The 16,999-nt window shown below is 45.5% G+C and overlaps 1 protein-coding gene across 1 annotated transcript; it reads left to right on the forward strand.

The window, feature by feature from the left end:
• The first annotated feature begins 452 nt into the window (after positions 1–452).
• Positions 453–16,774, forward strand: PDZK1IP1 (PDZK1 interacting protein 1). The gene is made up of 4 exons (XM_082266632.1): positions 453–596; positions 7,769–7,889; positions 12,030–12,110; positions 16,672–16,774. The coding sequence occupies exons 1-4, from the start codon at positions 533–535 to the stop codon at positions 16,751–16,753; spliced, it is 348 nt and encodes a 115-aa protein (XP_082122758.1). The 5' UTR covers positions 453–532; the 3' UTR covers positions 16,754–16,774.
• Positions 16,775–16,999: the final 225 nt, after the last annotated feature.

Genomic DNA, 16,999 nt, shown 5'->3' on the forward strand with positions numbered 1-16,999 from the left:
AGAAGGACTGTACAGGACTGACAATGCTGTTGGGGATTTTGTTGCAGCAAAGACAGAATTATCAATTATCATCATCAACCCCACCTGGGGAGCATGAGCGTTGTTGATGTGCACATGTGCTGAGCAATGTTTTAGCTCTCCAGCATGCCAGCAGCACAGGATCTAATAACCCCAGTTATAGCACACATAATAAAAATATAAAAAATACACCCACATTTCTAATGTTTTAAGCAACCTGACTGCATTACAATAATAACAATGGAGGCTTCATCTAATAAGGTTATGTTGTGTCCTCAGTTGTTCAGCTGGTTTAGTCTTAATCCAGCCATTTATTTCCTTTTACCTGTTATTGCTAAACTATCTACAGAGACGGGTGCCAGGCCCCTCCCAAAAGCCAAGAGGTAAGAGGTGTTCCCAAATTGCAGGCAGGTTTACCATTAACTGCTCTGGAATTCTTCCTGGTTTCCGAGTTTTGTATTGATGTGATTCTGAGTTCCCTATTCACATTGGAGACGGTACGTTCTGGAAGACCATGCTGTCCCTAAAGCTCACCCTTCTCCTACTGCTGTCCCTAGGACACGTTTCCTGCCAGTCAGGTAAGTCCTATGTAGGTAGATCATAGGCAATTATTCTATTCCTGTTTAATTACAGCAGAAAAGTTTATTTTACAACTTTCATTAGACTGCATCTTGTCTGTTTTACATGTCAACAGCTGGTTTCTTGTACTAAATAATTTTTGCCATTTTAAATAATTTTGCGCTAAAACTTATCTAACCAAAGGCTGAAAAAAAATATTAAGGAGGAAGGAGAACCAATAATTAAGAAAAAAACGAATCACAGTTGTTTTAAATAAGAGGTTGTCATCACAAAGTATACCTTTACCTCCTTTCTTAAAATCTGTACTGACTGACGGAAAATCGGCCGTTGTGTGGACGGCCAACAAAAATTTTATAGCCTGCACACCAGATTTTATTCGGCCGAAAAGTCGGAGTCGGTTGTCGAAAGTATCATACTAACAAGCCGAAAATCGGCCAATCGGACGCTGGCCGAAAATTCCCGGCCAATAATCGATGCGTGTGTACGAGGCATTAGTGATGGACAGCAGGTTGTATGGTAAAGGAGCACTGGACCCAGAATGAGAACGGTAGCTCTGAATTTTGGAGGCAGGTAGATTCCAGTTGGGGTATTCCAGGAGGTCTCCAGAGTAGTCATAGGGCTCATCCATACAACCAAAACCACTTGCTAGGGGTGAAAAGCAATCCACAGGAGATCACTTTTCAGAGGCAGTAAGGATGTTTTAACCCATTAAATGCCGCACAACCATGTACATTTTATGCGGTTTTGACGCAACCTTACACACTTAAATGGGCTGTTACATTTTTGCCACCCCATGTGTACATCCCTGAGCGGCTGCATGCCCTTCTTTAGGTGGTTGGTCAGTGGGCAGTAAGACCCCCCCCCCCCTCTTTTACCACCCCCAGGCCACCCATGTGAACAAACCCAATGGGCTGGTTCACGCCAGTCCCTGCATTGCAGTATAGCTGGTCCGCTGTGCGATCTGACCGAGATCAGAGCTATGACGATGTGCAAAGCTCAGCAGAACACAGTTTGCTTTTTTTAAAACAAACTTTATTGAGATGTCACACAGACATTTTATAAAGTTCAGCGTGTGGCGCAAGGCAGCGGATTGCCTCTCAGCACACTTGCGCTGAAAAAAGTACAGCATGCAGTAACTTATTCAGCACATCATACCTGCACACAATGCAGTGGTATGAACCGGGCACATCAAAGACCAGGCATTTTGCATTGTCCATGGGGTGGGACAACCAGGGTATTTTTCAGCTGGAACTTGGTGGAACTCAGTGCCACCACCTCTGACTCAGGCCCTCTGCTTCTATACAAATAATACTTGGTTCTGTATTCTCTAAAAAAGTGGTTGTACTGGGAGGTGGGCAAGGGGTGGACCCAAGGAATGGTGCTCTGAGGTGGGTAGGGGGCGGAGTCAAGGGGTGACCCAGAAAGGAGGAGTTCCTGCACCTATTCTCTGAGAAAAGAACCCCTGGGGACAACACAGTCCCACCGCATCTGGTATGAATCTATCTCAAATGTGAAGTAATCTGCTTGTATAGGATTACCTATAGCGCTTGCTTGAATAAAAAATATTAATAAAGGAAACAGTTCTAACACTGTTAAAAATATTCAAAAATTATTAAAGTGCATATATGGTGTAAGCAACCCCCGTGATCTATTACAATTGGTATATAAAAATAGATACACCTTAAATATATAAATGCAAGAATTATAATAAATATAATGAATATAATTATAATAGATTACTAACGGAAATGATACAGTGCACGAGGTGCATAAATACCCTCATAAAATTTTCTTAAAGTTCATGTGCAAAAAAATGTATTACAATGTGACTTCTTAATGGTGAAAGTTCAAAATAAAGTGCACAGTAAATAGTGCTTGGTGCTCCGTGATAGGTTTTCCACTCTATCCCTAGTGTCACTCCTTGTGCTCCACCGTGACAAATAGAAGAATTTCACACTCACCAGATCATATGGGTCCTATGTGCCTTACGACACTAAGACCATAAGGGCTTTGGTGACCTCCAGGGCCAGGATACGTTCCCTCCAGATAGACACCTTCTCCTACAGCAACGCTCCTCCTGTCATCCACCTCCAACCAGGGATGTATAAAAGAAAGGGAAGGTCCAGATAGCGCAGTAACGTTTTTCAACAAGTATTTTTATTGCACAATATCCAAATAAGCCATTACAAGGGTCCAAGTGTAAGCAGAAGCAAATAAAACAAGTAAAATTGGATAAAATGCTGTCACATGTGCGAGCTACCACCAAGCTCATGTGATGTAACGACGTGCGTTCCACTAACGCGTTTTGTCATTGGCTAGATGTCTTCAGAGGGAAATATACCTAGTATATTGTACCCTTCAATGAATCTATCTACTCAAAGAAATGTAGAGGCAATGAGAGCACCACAGAAACTGTGTAAGCGGTGGCGTTCAGTATAAACATAAATATATATTTTTTGTTAGAACTTGTTGTCCAATATTCTTCCTGTTTATTGTCAGCATCTAAGCCCTGATGAAGGGGGAGTGTTGAGCCTCTGAAACGTGTTGGCTTTTATGACCGCTTTATTGGACTTGCCCAGTTTCCGCAGCACTCTCATTCTTTTAGCAAAGGGAGAGCAGAAAGTTTTGGAGCAGAACTTACATTTTTTTCCCCATGCCCAGTCGCCCAGTCTGATGTCCTTTGAGATGAAGTCACTGTTCAGCTGACAATTTTCCACCCAGCTCCTTCAGGTTTTTAAGTGAGTTGATTGCAGACAAAGCCAACCATGACCATTCAATGGGAATCGGCCAAAACTCAAGCTGTGTATAGCCAGTTTAGATGAAAATACTCTGGGCTCTGAAATCTCTACTCTGAAAAAATGTTCCATCTATGGCCAACAAGAGATTCCTGCGACCTCCTATCTGAACTAGGAGAGTTTGGAGAGGATTCACCTGAAATTTGATCTTGTATATAAACGTAGAAAAAAATTTCTGCAGACGTTTGGAACTGGAGTCTCTGAACAGAATCTGTTGTGTAACAAGGCAGACAAAGGTATCATTGTTCCCTAAGTAGTTGAATGTGGATGTTTACGCTTGTTAAGTTTTATTCCTTTCTTGCTTGGATGGATACATAAAGAATAATTAAAAGGGATGATATACATAGTTTTCTTGGGGCAAATACTGCTGAAGACTCCCTTCAGTGCTGGTCATGTGAATGCAGGAAAAGAAAATCTACTTGTATATTGGTAGAGACAAGGAGGGTACCCCCGATTTTTTTTTTTTATTTATTTTTTTTTGGGGACTGTGAATGCCACTAAGCACTGAAAAGAGGTATACAACAAGGTAATAAAAAGATCAAACTTTATTTATACAAAAAAGAAAACATAAAACATAATTATACAGTAGATGCATGTTCCAAACGGTTTACAACTGGGTATACATCACAGATTAAAATTGCATGCAAAGACAGACCATCCTCAGCACAGAAGACTCCTAGGTACAGCTGGTGAAGAGAAACGGACAGGACCCTACGCGTTTCGGGTATAGTACCCTTCTTCGGGGGTCAACCAAAGTTCAAAACACTAATTGTGCCTATAAAAATAAATTTTTCTTTTAGTGTTGTGTAGGTAAAAATATGCTTAGAAAGAAACATGTTTGCGTATAGAATATCATAATTACTGAGTAGTAGTACCTACCAAAAGGAGTCCTCGTATAGAGAGAGAGATGGGCTGTAAGTTAAAACGGTAAGTATACCGAAAGGGAGGAATGCCAGGTTTCCAATACACATAGTTCGCTGGGTAAGGTGGTAAAGGAAGAAAGATGGCGTCCGCACAGGGTGCCTATGAGCGCCACATTGGTCCACAAATCATCTTGATTCTTGCATAGGTATATAAGCCGGTATTGGGTGCCTAAGGTGAGTAGGTCTAACTCCTATGTGTATACAGCCGCTCGCATTACAATGGACAAAACCTGTCAATTAAAGTATATAGTGAAAAAAGTCAGCGCTAAACAAACATAAATATAAATATATCAAACAATATCTGGTAAGATATGAAGTGCAAAAGGGCCAATATTAAATAATAATGATAAAAAAAAGTCCACAGAAATGGGAAGATAAAAATCCCGGTGCACCGTCCGTGCTTCCATCACCACTATGTGACTGTCCTCCATTCTGAGGATAAGCTGCTTACCAGAGAGCGTGGACTCCGATACCCATCACACTCAGTCAGCAACACTTGGGTGTATCCAGAGATGATGTTTTAACCGCTTATGAACGGTAAGGTTTTACCCCCCTAAAGACCAGGCCAATTTTTCCGATATGGCACTGCGTTGTGATTTTTTTTTTTTTTTTTTTACTGCGACATTGCGGCGGACAGATCGGACCCCTAACTGACATTTTAGACACTTTGGGGGGACCAGTGACATTACTACAGTAATAAGTGCTAAAATATGCACTGTTACTGTAATAATGACACTGGCAGGGAAGGGGTTAACACCTAGGCCGATCAAAGGGTTAAATGTGTCCCTAGGGGGTGCTTTCTAACTGTGTGGGGTATGGGCTTGCTGAATGAACACAGAGAACTGTGTTCCTAAATAGGAGTAACACTGGATCCCTGTGTTCATTACTGACAGAACAGTGGTCTGCTGTGTTTACAACGGCAGACCGCCACTCTGTTCCTCTGAAGGAGCGATCATGGGTGGCCGACTGGCAGGGAAGGGGTTAACACCAGTGGCGATCAAAGGGTTAAATGTGTCTCGGGGGATGCTTTCTAACTGTGGAGGGCATGGGCTTATTGCATGAACACAGAGACCTGTGTACTTAAATAAGAGGAACACCGGATCCCTGTGTTCATAACTGACAGAACAGCAGTCTGCCGTGTTCTGTCTCCATGGGGAGCAATCGAGGGTGCCCGGCGGTAATCGCGGCTGCCGGACCCGCTGATTGGCTCCCCCTGTGGACAATGGGCGCACATGCATGCCCCCATTAACGGTCCCCCCTAAGCGACGTACAGGTACAGTGGGTACGGAAAGTATTCAGAACCCCTTAAATTTTTCACTCTTTGTTATATTGCAGCCATTTGCAAAAATCATTTAGGTTCATTCTTCTTCCTCATGAATGTACACATAGCACCCCATACTGACAGAAAAACACAGAATTGTTGACATTGTTGCAGATTTATTAAAAAAGAAAAACTGAAATATCACATGGTCCTAAGTATTCAGACCCTTTGCTCAGTATTTAGTAGAAGCCCCCTTTTGATCTAATACAGCCAGGAGTCTTTTTGGGAAAGATGCAACAAGTCTTTCACACCTGGATTTGGGGATCCTCTGCCATTCCTCCTTGCAGATCCTCTCCAGTTCTGTCAGGTTGGATGGTAAACGTTGGTGGACAGCCATTTTTAGGTCTCTCCAGAGATGCTCAATTGGGTTTAAGTCAGGGCTCTGGCTGGGCCATTCAAGAACAGTCACGGAGTTGTTGTGAAGCCACTCCTTCGTTATTTTAGCTGTGTGCTTAGGGTCATTGTCTTGTTGGAAGGTAAACCTTCGGCCCAGTCTGAGGTCCAGAGCACTCTGGAGAAGGTTTTTGTCCAGGATATCCCTGTACTTGGCCGCATTCATCTTTCCCTCGATTGCAACCAGTCGTCCTGTCCCTGCAGCTGAAAAACACCCCCACAGCATGATGCTGCCACCACCATGCTTCACTGTTGGGACTGTATAGGACAGGTGATGAGCAGTGCCTGGTTTTCTCCACACATACCGCTTAGAATTAAGGCCAAAAAGTTCTATTTTGGTCTCATCAGACCAGAGAATGTTATTTCTCACCATCTTGGAGTCCTTCAGGTGTTTTTTAGCAAACTCCATGCAGGCTTTCATGTGTCTTACACTGAGGAGAGCCTTCCGTCGGGCCACTCTGCCATAAAGCCCCGACTGGTGGAGGGCTGCAGTGATGGTTGACTTTCTACAACTTCCTCCCATCTCCTGACTGCATCTCTGGAGCTCAGCCACAGTGATCTTTGGGTTCTTCTTTACCTCTCTCACCAAGGCTCTTCTCCCCCGATAGCTCAGTTTGGCCGGACGGCCAGCTCTAGGAAGGGTTCTGGTCGTCCCAAACGTCTTCCATTTGAGGATTATGGAGGCCACTGTGCTCTTAGGAACCTTAAGTGCAGCAGAAATCTTTTTGTAACCTTGGCCACATTTGTGCCTTGCCACAATTCTGTCTCTGAGCTCTTCAAGCAGTTCCTTTGACCTCATGATTCTCATTTGCTCTGACATGCATTGTGATCTGGAAGGTCTTATATAGACAGGTGTGTGGCTTTCCTAATCAAGTCCAATCAGTATAATCAAACACAGCTGGACTCAAATGAAGGTATAGAACCATCTCAAGGATGATCAGAAGAAATGGAAAGCACCTGAGTTAAATATATGAGTGTCACAGCAAAGGGTCTGAATACTTAGGACCATGTGATATTTCAGTTTTTCTTTTTTAATAAATCTGCAACAATGTCAACAATTCTGTGTTTTTCTGTCAGTATGGGGTGCTATGTGTACATTCATGAGGAAGAAGAATGAACTTAAATGATTTTAGCAAATGGCTGCAATATAACAAAGAGTGAAAAATTTAAGGGGGTCTGAATACTTTCCGTACCCACTGTACGTTGTTTCACCGGACAGAGCCGACCTGCCGCAGTAAAACTACGGCGGCTGATCGGCAAGTGGTTAAAGCAACTCTGAAGATTTCCAAACGTGAATCCACGATGGGACCGCCAATCCTATCCAAGAAACAAGCACTTGTAACAACATCCAGCATGGAATATCAGAATGCAATGGCCTGAATTATAGGCAACGCGACACGTTTCGTCCTCAAAGACGTCACCTGGTGCGCAGGTGCCAGAATTTATTCGGCACAATAGTCACCATCCTACGGACCGGAATGACGAGTGACTAATAAGCACAAACCAAGCCTCACTTTGGGCATGGGTGTCTCAAAAAGACCATAATAGCAATGATTAGAATGGTCCTGAGTTCATGTCTAGCTGTTAGGAGTAATATTACCCGGAAGGAAAGAAAACATGAGGCCATCTGCTGTCCATAGTGAGTAATGAGTAATTCCTGGTGCCTGTGCAAAGTTTGCACATGCTGTTTTCATGATTGCCTGAAATACTCTAACAGCCTGTAAATGGTTGTTTTACAGGAGGAAATAAAGAGGTGAGAAAGATTCCTCAGTGGGGCACCGGCCTTATAGCAATGACAGTTTTCCTTTTCCTTGTCCTCGTCCTCTACGTGGTCAACATATATTGGAACAAAAGATCGAAGTAAGTTATCTGAAATTGAGACTAAACCAACACCACCAAACACTAAACCACTTCATGCACAAATAAAATACATACATGTTTTACCTGCATAGTGTTGTATCTCTGTCCATGCATTCCTAAGATATACACAGCTCTGCTACCCAGCACAGTCCTGTCTGGTAAATCAGGAGACCTGATTCTTTTTTTGCAGCAGCAGTTAAGTAGCACTTACAGGTCTCCCTCAGTTAAAAGAGAAGCAGAAGACCAATGAGCTCATCTCTCCCCTCCTATCAGCATGCTTCTTGCGCTACAGCACACCTGCAACAAATTTTGTTAAAATCCTTGCAATGTACAGAGATCACCCAGAGGGGAATGGCTTTTTTTTTTTTTTTTTTCTCAACAAAAGTGGAGTTAGGCTTTAAGTGATTGAAAGGCAATTGACTTTTAAATGGAGTTTTGCTTTTCATTTTTTTTTCTTTTTTTTTTTTTTATACATTTTAACGTAAGACAGCCCAATTATTTGGATAGATTAACAAACTCCAAATGTTTGTACAGGCAGAGCGTCGTATTATTCAGTATCAATGCATTTTATAAGGAGTGCTCTTTTCTGCTTAATTGCTTGCAACATAGAAAAACAAAGTCTTTTGTGAGCCATGCATAGTTTACTTAGTGGAAGAGAAAGGATTGTGTAATGTAAGGTATACATGTATACCAACACACCCCACCCTCACCACAACTCCTGTCTGTCTTCACTTGCTGGCCTCGGTCTGTGAATGAATATTCAATAACACACATGACTAATCTGTATGCCAACCGAGGGCAGAGGACAGCTTGGTGGGTGGAAAGAAATTCACGGACCACAGATCATTGAAGTAGCTTACTGCCCAAACAAAAAAGAGGAAGCCATTGTTGGCCGCCTTTTTAAAAATACTATTTATCTGACTTTTATGCTTATCCAGAGGAAAAGTGAGGTGACCGTCCCAGGGAACTCTTGGGGGGGGCGGGGGGGGGGGTCAGCACTGGGACTACAACGAACACTCCATGTGTATACAAAGCAGTGTAATAGGGCTGGTTGCTAGGGTGCTGGTGGATGGGCCCAGTGGTGGCTGGTGCTCCATGGGCGGGGGGGGGCGGCAGACGGACCGCACCATACACCCCCCCCCAGACCCACACCAGGCTGCATACCCCCGGACCAGGACAGAACCCCCAGGACAGGACAGGGCCCCCAGAACAGGATCACTCACCCTGCCTGGACATCAGCGGCGGTGACAGCGGCGGTGGCTTCTGCGTTTCCTCCCTCCTCCTCCATGCCCAATGGCATGGCTTCTCCTTGAAGAGACAAGAGCTCACTGCTCAAGGTGGTGTAATTGCCTGATGACTCACACCGGTGCATGCCCCGGCTCGCCTCCGTGGAAACTTGTTAAAGTAAAGGGAATTGGCAGCACTCCAGGTTGAGTCAAAATCCAGATTTAATGACTGGACATCCAAATATGACAATCGTTACAAGGTAGACGCGTTTCACACACTGACTGTGTGCTTAATCATTACTAATTAATCAATAATGATTAAGCACACAGTCAGTGTGTGAAACGCGTCTACCTTGTCAGGATTGTCATATTTGGATGTCCAGTCAATAAATCTGGATTTTGACTCAACCTGGAGTGCTGCCAATTCCTTTTCCTTTATCATGGCTTCTCCTTTCAGCCAATTAGGAAACGGGTCTCAGAACCCGCTTCCTGATTGGCCAGGAGGAGGATCCATGTGACAATAGCGAATTTTCATTCGCTATTTTCACACAACTGGGTGGGCTCAGGGCGCACTGCTCTGCGCCCCGAGCCCACCCTTTTTTTTAGCCTGTGAGAGCCTCTGGCTCTAATCAAATGGCTAAAAAAAAAAAAAAGTCCCATTGAACTCCATGCATCTGGTGCCCCACATGTAGAGTAGGGGGCCGGACGCATGGATGGGGGGGCAGCGCCCCTGCGCCCCGTATACACCAGCCGCCACTGGATGGGCCACACAGCATCATTGGTTGTTATGGTGCAGGCAGCTGCCAGTGTTCTATCAGATTACCGCTACCCGTCAGATCGTTTAATAGCAGCGATGTTCCGACCAAAAAATACTTGCTGCGCATGCGCTATGCATTCCAACATGCGTTCCATGGCACTATGCGTTCTAAACACTTCATGATCTGATGGGGAGCGGTAATCTGATAGAACACCGGCAGCTGCCTACACCATAACAACCAATGATGCTGTGTGGCGCATCCACACCCCGCACTTGCTCAGCGCTAAAGCTTTATGCTTTCAAAATGAAACATCCAAACAGCATCACAGATATCAATATACTGTATTTATATACGCTCACTTTATTGCTAAAATTATTCTGAAAATCAAGATGTAGCTGGGTGTAGTAAGATGTCCGCATGGGTGTTCTATCAGATTACCGCTCCCCATCAGATCATGAAGTGTGTGGAATGCATGTTGGAACGCATAGCGCATGCGCAGGAAGTATTTTTTGTTCTTCTCTTACACAATCTGATGGGTATCGGTAATCTGATAGACCGCTGGCACCATACCAGTTGCAGCGCAGCCCTTTCATGGTAATGGGTTGCATTCAGCAGGCAGTGGTGTCCGCCGAGCACAACAGGGGTAAAATTCCTGCCATGGCATGTGTACACTCAGAGCCGCTGCCTTTGCAGATAAAGGGAAATAGTTGATGGCAGCAAAAAACGCAGCTCAACCACATGGTTTTATGCCCCCCCCCCCCACCGCTAATGTAAACAAGCCCCTAGGGTAGATAATGAATCATGTGAAAGCCAACATTATGGTGGAACCCCAATGTAGAGATGAGCCGTACACTGTGTGCAGCTAAGAAAAATATACAGAGTCCCTCTGTAAAATGTACAGTCCCATGTTACTACACTCCTTTACTCAATGTACACTATATTATCAAAAGTATTGGGACGCCCGCCTTTACATGCACATATATTTTAATGGCTTCTCAGTATTAGTAGGTAGGGTTCAATATTGAGTTGGCCCACCATTTGCAGCTATAACAGCTTCAACTCTTCTGGGAAGGCTGTCAGCAAGGATTAGTAGTGTCTATGGGAATGTTTGACCATTCCTTCAGAAGCGCATTTGTGAGGCCAGGCACTGATGTGGACGAGAAGGCCTGGCTCACAGTGTCCGCTCTAATTCATCCCAAAGGTGTTCTATCGGGTTGAGGTCAGGACTCTGTGCAGACCAGTCAAGTTCCTCCACCCCAAACTTGCTCATCCATGTCTTTGTGGACCTTGCTTTGTGCACTGGTGCGCAGTCATGTTGGAACAGGAAGGGCCATCCCCAAACTCTTCCCAGGAACTTGGGAGCATGAAATTGTCCAAAATGTCTTGGTATGCTGATGCCTTAAGATTTCCCTTCACTGGAACGAAGGGGCCAAGCCCAACCCCTGAAAAACAACCCAACACCATAATCCCCCCTCCACCAAATGATTTGGACCAGTACAAAAAGGAAGGTCTTCTCGTCCAACATCAGTGCCTAACCTCAAAAATTTGCTTCTGGAAGAATGGTCAAACATTCCCATAGACACACTCCTAAACCTTGTGGACAGCCTTCCCAGAAGTGTTGAAGCTGTTATAGCTGCAAAGGGTGGGCCAACTCAATACTGAACCCTATGGACTAAGACTGGGATGCCAATAAAGCAGCAGGGTGTATTTTATTTTTCATGCAAGCAGTGTAAGTGCCTAAATTTGACCTGATATCAGCCTGTTGCAGTCCCTGTACAGTAGAGCTCAGACTTGGAGAGGGAAAAGCTGTACCAGGAGAGACATTCAAGTGTGCTGCAGTGCATGAAGCATGCTGATAGGAAGAGAGAGCAGAGTGACAGGGAGATGGACTTATTAGCCTGCTGCATTCACTGTCCAGTCACTGTGTGTGTGTGTGTGTGTCTTTCCCTGCCAGACAGGACTGTTTGGGTTGCCAGAACAATAGAACGTTTTTGCTGGAGTTCCACTTTAAATATTCAAAAAACATTTAATATTAAAATACTATTAATATAAATTTGATTTAAACCACTATCAAGCACTGGGAAGTCCTTTGTCATCCGATGTCTTCTGCAGATGGAAGTCCTTTTGTTCTGAATGTGTATTTTGCTTTCCTCTAGGACTAACGTAGAGTCATTCTCTATGGGAAAATGTGATGATGGGGCTATTCTCAATGGCAGCACTGGGCGCTATGTTACAAGGTAAGTGTGGAAATCTTTTCCTGTATGGTAAAGCGGAACTGCGGGCACAATAACTTCCATTTAAACGATTCCTTAAATCTGTGTTCTCCCCCCCCCCCCCCCCCCCCCCCCACAAAAAAAAAAAATTACGTCAGCAGCTGCACACACTGTAGCTGTTGACTTTAAAAATTATGACACTTACCTGTCCTGGAGTCCAGCGATGTCGGCACCACAGCCGATGTTGCTGTCGCCGCCGTTGCCGGTAAGGGAACCCGGCAGTGAAGCCGCCTGTCCTGGAGTCCAGCGATGTCGGCACCACAGCCGATGTTGCTGTTGAATGCTGTCGCCGCCTTTGCGTAAGGCTTCACTGTCAGGTTCCCTTACCGGCAACGGCGGCGACAGCATTCAACAGCAACCTCGGCTGTGGTGCCGACATCGCTGGATGGCTTAACTGCCGGGTTCCCTTACTGGCAATGGCGGCGACAGCATTCAACAGCAACATCGGCTGTGGTGCCGACATCGCTGGATAGCTTCACTGCCGGGTTCCCTTACCGGCAACGGCGGCGACAGCATTCGACAGCAACATCGGCTGTGGTGCCGACATCGCTGGACTCCAGGACAGGCGGCTTCACTGCCGGGTTCCCTTACCGGCAACGGCGGCGACAGCATTCAACAGCAACCTCGGCTGTGGTGCCGACATCGCTGGATGGCTTAACTGCCGGGTTCCCTTACTGGCAATGGCGGCGACAGCATTCGACAGCAACATCGGCTGTGGTGCCAACATCGCTGGATGGCTTAACTGCCGGGTTCCCTTACTGGCAATGGCGGCGACAGCATTCGACAGCAACATCGGCTGTGGTGCCGACATCGCTGGATGGCTTAACTGCCGGGTTCCCTTACTGGCAACGGCGGCGACAGCATTCGACAGCAACATCGGCTGTGGTGCCGACATCGCTGGACTCCAGGACAGGCGGCTTCACTGCCGGGTTCCCTTACCGGCAACGGCGGCGACAGCATTCGACAGCAACTTCGGCTGTGGTGCAGACATCGCTGGACTCCAGGACAGGTAAGTGTCCTAATATTAAAAGTCAGCAGCTACAGTGTGTGCAGCTGCTGACTTAATTATTTATATTTTTTTTGGAGGGGGGCAGAACAGCGGGTCCTTACTGCGCACGCGCGAAGCGCGCTGCGCTCTCTTACTGGCCTAGAAGCAGAGGAGGGAGAAGGAGGGGGCCAAACAGGTGCAAAACAGATACCCGCTCCCCCCTGAAAGGTGCCAAATGTGGCACCGGAGGGGGGGAGGAGACAGACCCTTTTGAGTGGAACTCCTCTTTAATAGCCAGAAAGGATAGAAGTCTGTGGGGAGTCCAGTTGCAGAAAACAGTTCTGTATTGAAACTGAAGTTCAGTAAAACGCAACAGGCCTGGTAGACAACCCGACCGGTAACACTCACAGGATGTACAGCTAGAAATAATACTAGTAGGTCTTAGGCGTGCCGGCGTATAGACAGCGTCTGAATGCGGCCAAGCCAGTCTGTGACAGGTACTGTCCCTGACTCTAGCCACACATTAAATGCACGCCAAACCCGGGAGCCAGGGTCTTAACCACTTCTGGACCAGAAGGTTTTACCCTCTTAATGACTAGGACATTTTTTTGCGATACGGCACTGCGTTACTTTAACTGACAATTGTGCAGTCATGCAACGCTGTACCCAAATAAAATTGAAGTCCTTTTTTTTTTCCCCCCACAAAAAGAGCTTTCTTTTGGTGGTATTTGATCACCTCTCCTTTTTTAAATTTTTTTATGCTATAAACAAAAAAGAGCGACAATTCTGAAAATAAAAAACAATTTTTTTTTACTTTCTGTTATAAAACACAGCCAATAAAAAAATGTAATGTTTTCATAATTTTAGGCCAATATGTATTCTGCCACATATTTTTGGTAAAAAAAAAAATCCCAATAAGTGTATATTGACTGGTTTGCACAAAAGTTATCACATCTACAAACTTGGGGATAGATTTTTTATTTTTTTTTCCTAGTAATGGCGGTGATCAGTGATTTTTAGCGGGAATGCAACATTACGGCTTACAGATCGGACACCTAACTGACACTTTTGAGGGGACCAGTGACATTATTACAGTAATCAGTGCTAAAAATCTGCACTGTCACTGTACTAATGAAACTGGCAGGGAGGGGGGTTAACAGGGGGCAATCAAGGGGTTAAACGTGTCCCTAGGGGATGCTTTCTAACTGTGTGGGGGGATGGACTCAATAGATAAACACAGAGATCCATGTTAATAAATAGCAGGAACACAGGATCCCTGTGTTCATCTCTGACAGAACGGTGGTTTGCCTTTTTTATATAGGCAGACCGCCGCTCTGTCTTTCTGGAGGAGCGATCACAGGTGGCCAGCAAACATTGCGTCCCCCGGACATGCTGATTGGCTCCCCCTGTGGGCAATTAGTGCCCCCAGTGGCTATTGTATGAAACATACAGGTACGTCGTTTCGCGCAATAGAGCGGTCGGCAAATGGTTAAATAGACTCTGCCTGACCCAAGATGGCCACCAATGTTACATGGAGCTCCAGCATCCAATCAGATGTTGCTTCTATGTGACTGAGGAGAAAGTAGAGGAACTAGTTTCCTCTTGACTTCCTCATCCACCTGCATTGCTGCTGCAGATGAGCACCACCTGCAGTGAGGAAAAAAGACTGTACCTGCCTACCAGTCCACTTTCCGTGCAGCAAAAACCTGTGCATGTCCAGTTATTACCTTGTGAAAGTAGCAGCCACCTCATCACCATGCTTTACCTAGCCTTTGCAAAGAACTAAGCTATTGGAGGGACCCCACTATATGCTGACTGCAGAAAACTACAGAAGGGGCGGAGACAAGACCAGTCACCCTGCACAAGGGGAGAGGCCAGCAGTGAACGGTCTTTATTACTCCTGCACAGAGGTAACATTTCTCATGAGTATATTGTAGCGATCTGGAGGAAATACACAAAGCACATCAAGATTCAAGTATACATGACGAATGTGCTTAGACAATATTAGAAATAACGAATGCAGCCTTCATATCCAAGGACTAGTAAGCTGCAATAGGTTATTCATGGGTTTAGATAAACCTGTTTGCTGGTGTAGTCCTTCTGAGATAATGCAGCTGCTGTTTCACTAAAAAATTTCCATTTGGCTCCTGAAACAAAAGTTGATCACAAAATCAACTTTTGTTAATTGAAATGGAGCTGGCAGGGTTGCACGCTGAATGAATTTTGGCCATAATGGGGGCACAGGCAGCAATAATAGCCTGAGGGAGGTTCTAAGACCTGCCAGGGTCTTGAAGATCCAGTGCTGGTCATGTTATGATGTCTTGACAAGGAGCAGCGGCAAGATTGGTCAGCAGGCCAGGGCTCCAGTGGCCGACCATTGCCCGGGCAGGCTCTGTGAAGGCTCATGTAACAGTAAGTAAGCAAATAAAGATCTTATGCTCGGTTCACACTGCCGTGACCGGAAAGTTCCACGACTTAAGGTGTGACTTTGCCAGGTGACTCCCACGCGACTTCATTGTGGCTTGCTTGCGACTTCATTAACAGAAGTCAATGCAAGTCGTGATGAAGTTGCCCCAAAGTAGTGCAAGAACCTTTTTCTCAGTTGCACCGTTTAGAACGGTTCCATTGCAGTTAATGGGGTGCGACTTGTCATGTGACAAGTCGCGGCAGTGTGACCCAAGCCTAAGTTCCCATTCACACTGATCCGACTTGGACCGCGACTTGGTCAGCCTGAAAAGACGCGGTCCGTCGCGTCCCATAGTGTAGTACAGGAACGGTTCTAATAGGAGTGACACAAGTCGCTCCGACTTAGAAAGAGGGTCCTGTACTACTTCGGGGTGACCTGGAGTGACTTGCATAGACATTCATTTTATGAAGTCCATGCAAGTCGCGCCGAAGTCGCGCTGCACGTGACTTCACAGGTCGCCCCCTAAGTCAGAGCGACCTAATGTGAACGGAGCCTAAGGCCCCTTTCACACAGGCGTACCGTTCAGATCCGCCTGTCCGTTTTTTTGGCGGATCTGAACGGTCCCCCCATGCATTCCTATGGGGCATCGGATGTCAGCGGAGACATGTCTGCTGACATCCGACCCGATCCGATCCGTCAAATCTGGACGGATGGAAACCCTATTTTCCATCCGTCCAGCGGATCGGATCGGATGGGATCGGGTGAGAACGGACTGACGGTCCGTTGACATCCGATTTCCCCCATAGAGATGCATGGGGAACTGTCAGCTGTGTCTCCGCACACAGCGCGGAGACCCAGCTGTCCTCCTGCTGCTCAGTGGGGGATCGGCGGCTCGATCCCCCGCTGAGAAAAACGGACTCCGTCCAACGGACGGATAGTGTGAAAGAGCCCTAAGAGATTGTTTTAAAAAATAAATAAATAAATAGTATAGCCAGCTGATGGATTGATTGGGTTTGGGTGGAGTTTTTGCCTAGAGGTAGACTTGTTGTTAAACTGCGAAGAGTATCTTTCATCTAGTAAGGAGCTTGTTCTTCATATTGTTCAACTGATAATTTTACAATTTATTTCAGGTCCAGTGATGAAGAACAAGTTCAGCACGCTTATGAAAACCCAATAAAAGTCACAGATAATGAACTTTCTACACCTATGTAACCAAGGCTTGGTATTGACCATCACGTAGAGAACTAAAGACTCGTCACCATGGAAGGTGACATGGAGACATAATTATCGAATAAATGGAATCAAACACCTCATCCCTCAGGATGCAGTTAGAAAATATTTCTGTGGATGGATTCTGCTATATCACTCATGGGTCCTGGCGTTATGTCTTTATTCAATAAGACTATTTACTCTAACTATCATGGAAATTCTACATCTAGAACAATCTAGGTTCTTTTT

The sequence above is a fragment of the Pelophylax lessonae genome (genome assembly GCF_965119305.1).
Source record: "Pelophylax lessonae genome assembly, chromosome: 8".
Lineage (NCBI taxonomy): Eukaryota > Metazoa > Chordata > Amphibia > Anura > Ranidae > Pelophylax > Pelophylax lessonae.

What these genes read in the sequence shown, in the direction of transcription:
- PDZK1IP1 (XM_082266632.1), top strand. Translation starts at nt 533, where the DNA reads ATGCTGTCCCTAAAGCTCACCCTTCTCCTACTGCTGTCCCTAGGACAC. An exon ending in ACACGTTTCCTGCCAGTCAG is followed by an intron (nt 597 to 7,768) that starts GTAAGTCCTATG and finishes GTTGTTTTACAG; the next exon opens with GAGGAAATAAAGAGGTGAGA. An exon ending in ACTGGGCGCTATGTTACAAG is followed by an intron (nt 12,111 to 16,671) that starts GTAAGTGTGGAA and finishes AATTTATTTCAG; the next exon opens with GTCCAGTGATGAAGAACAAG.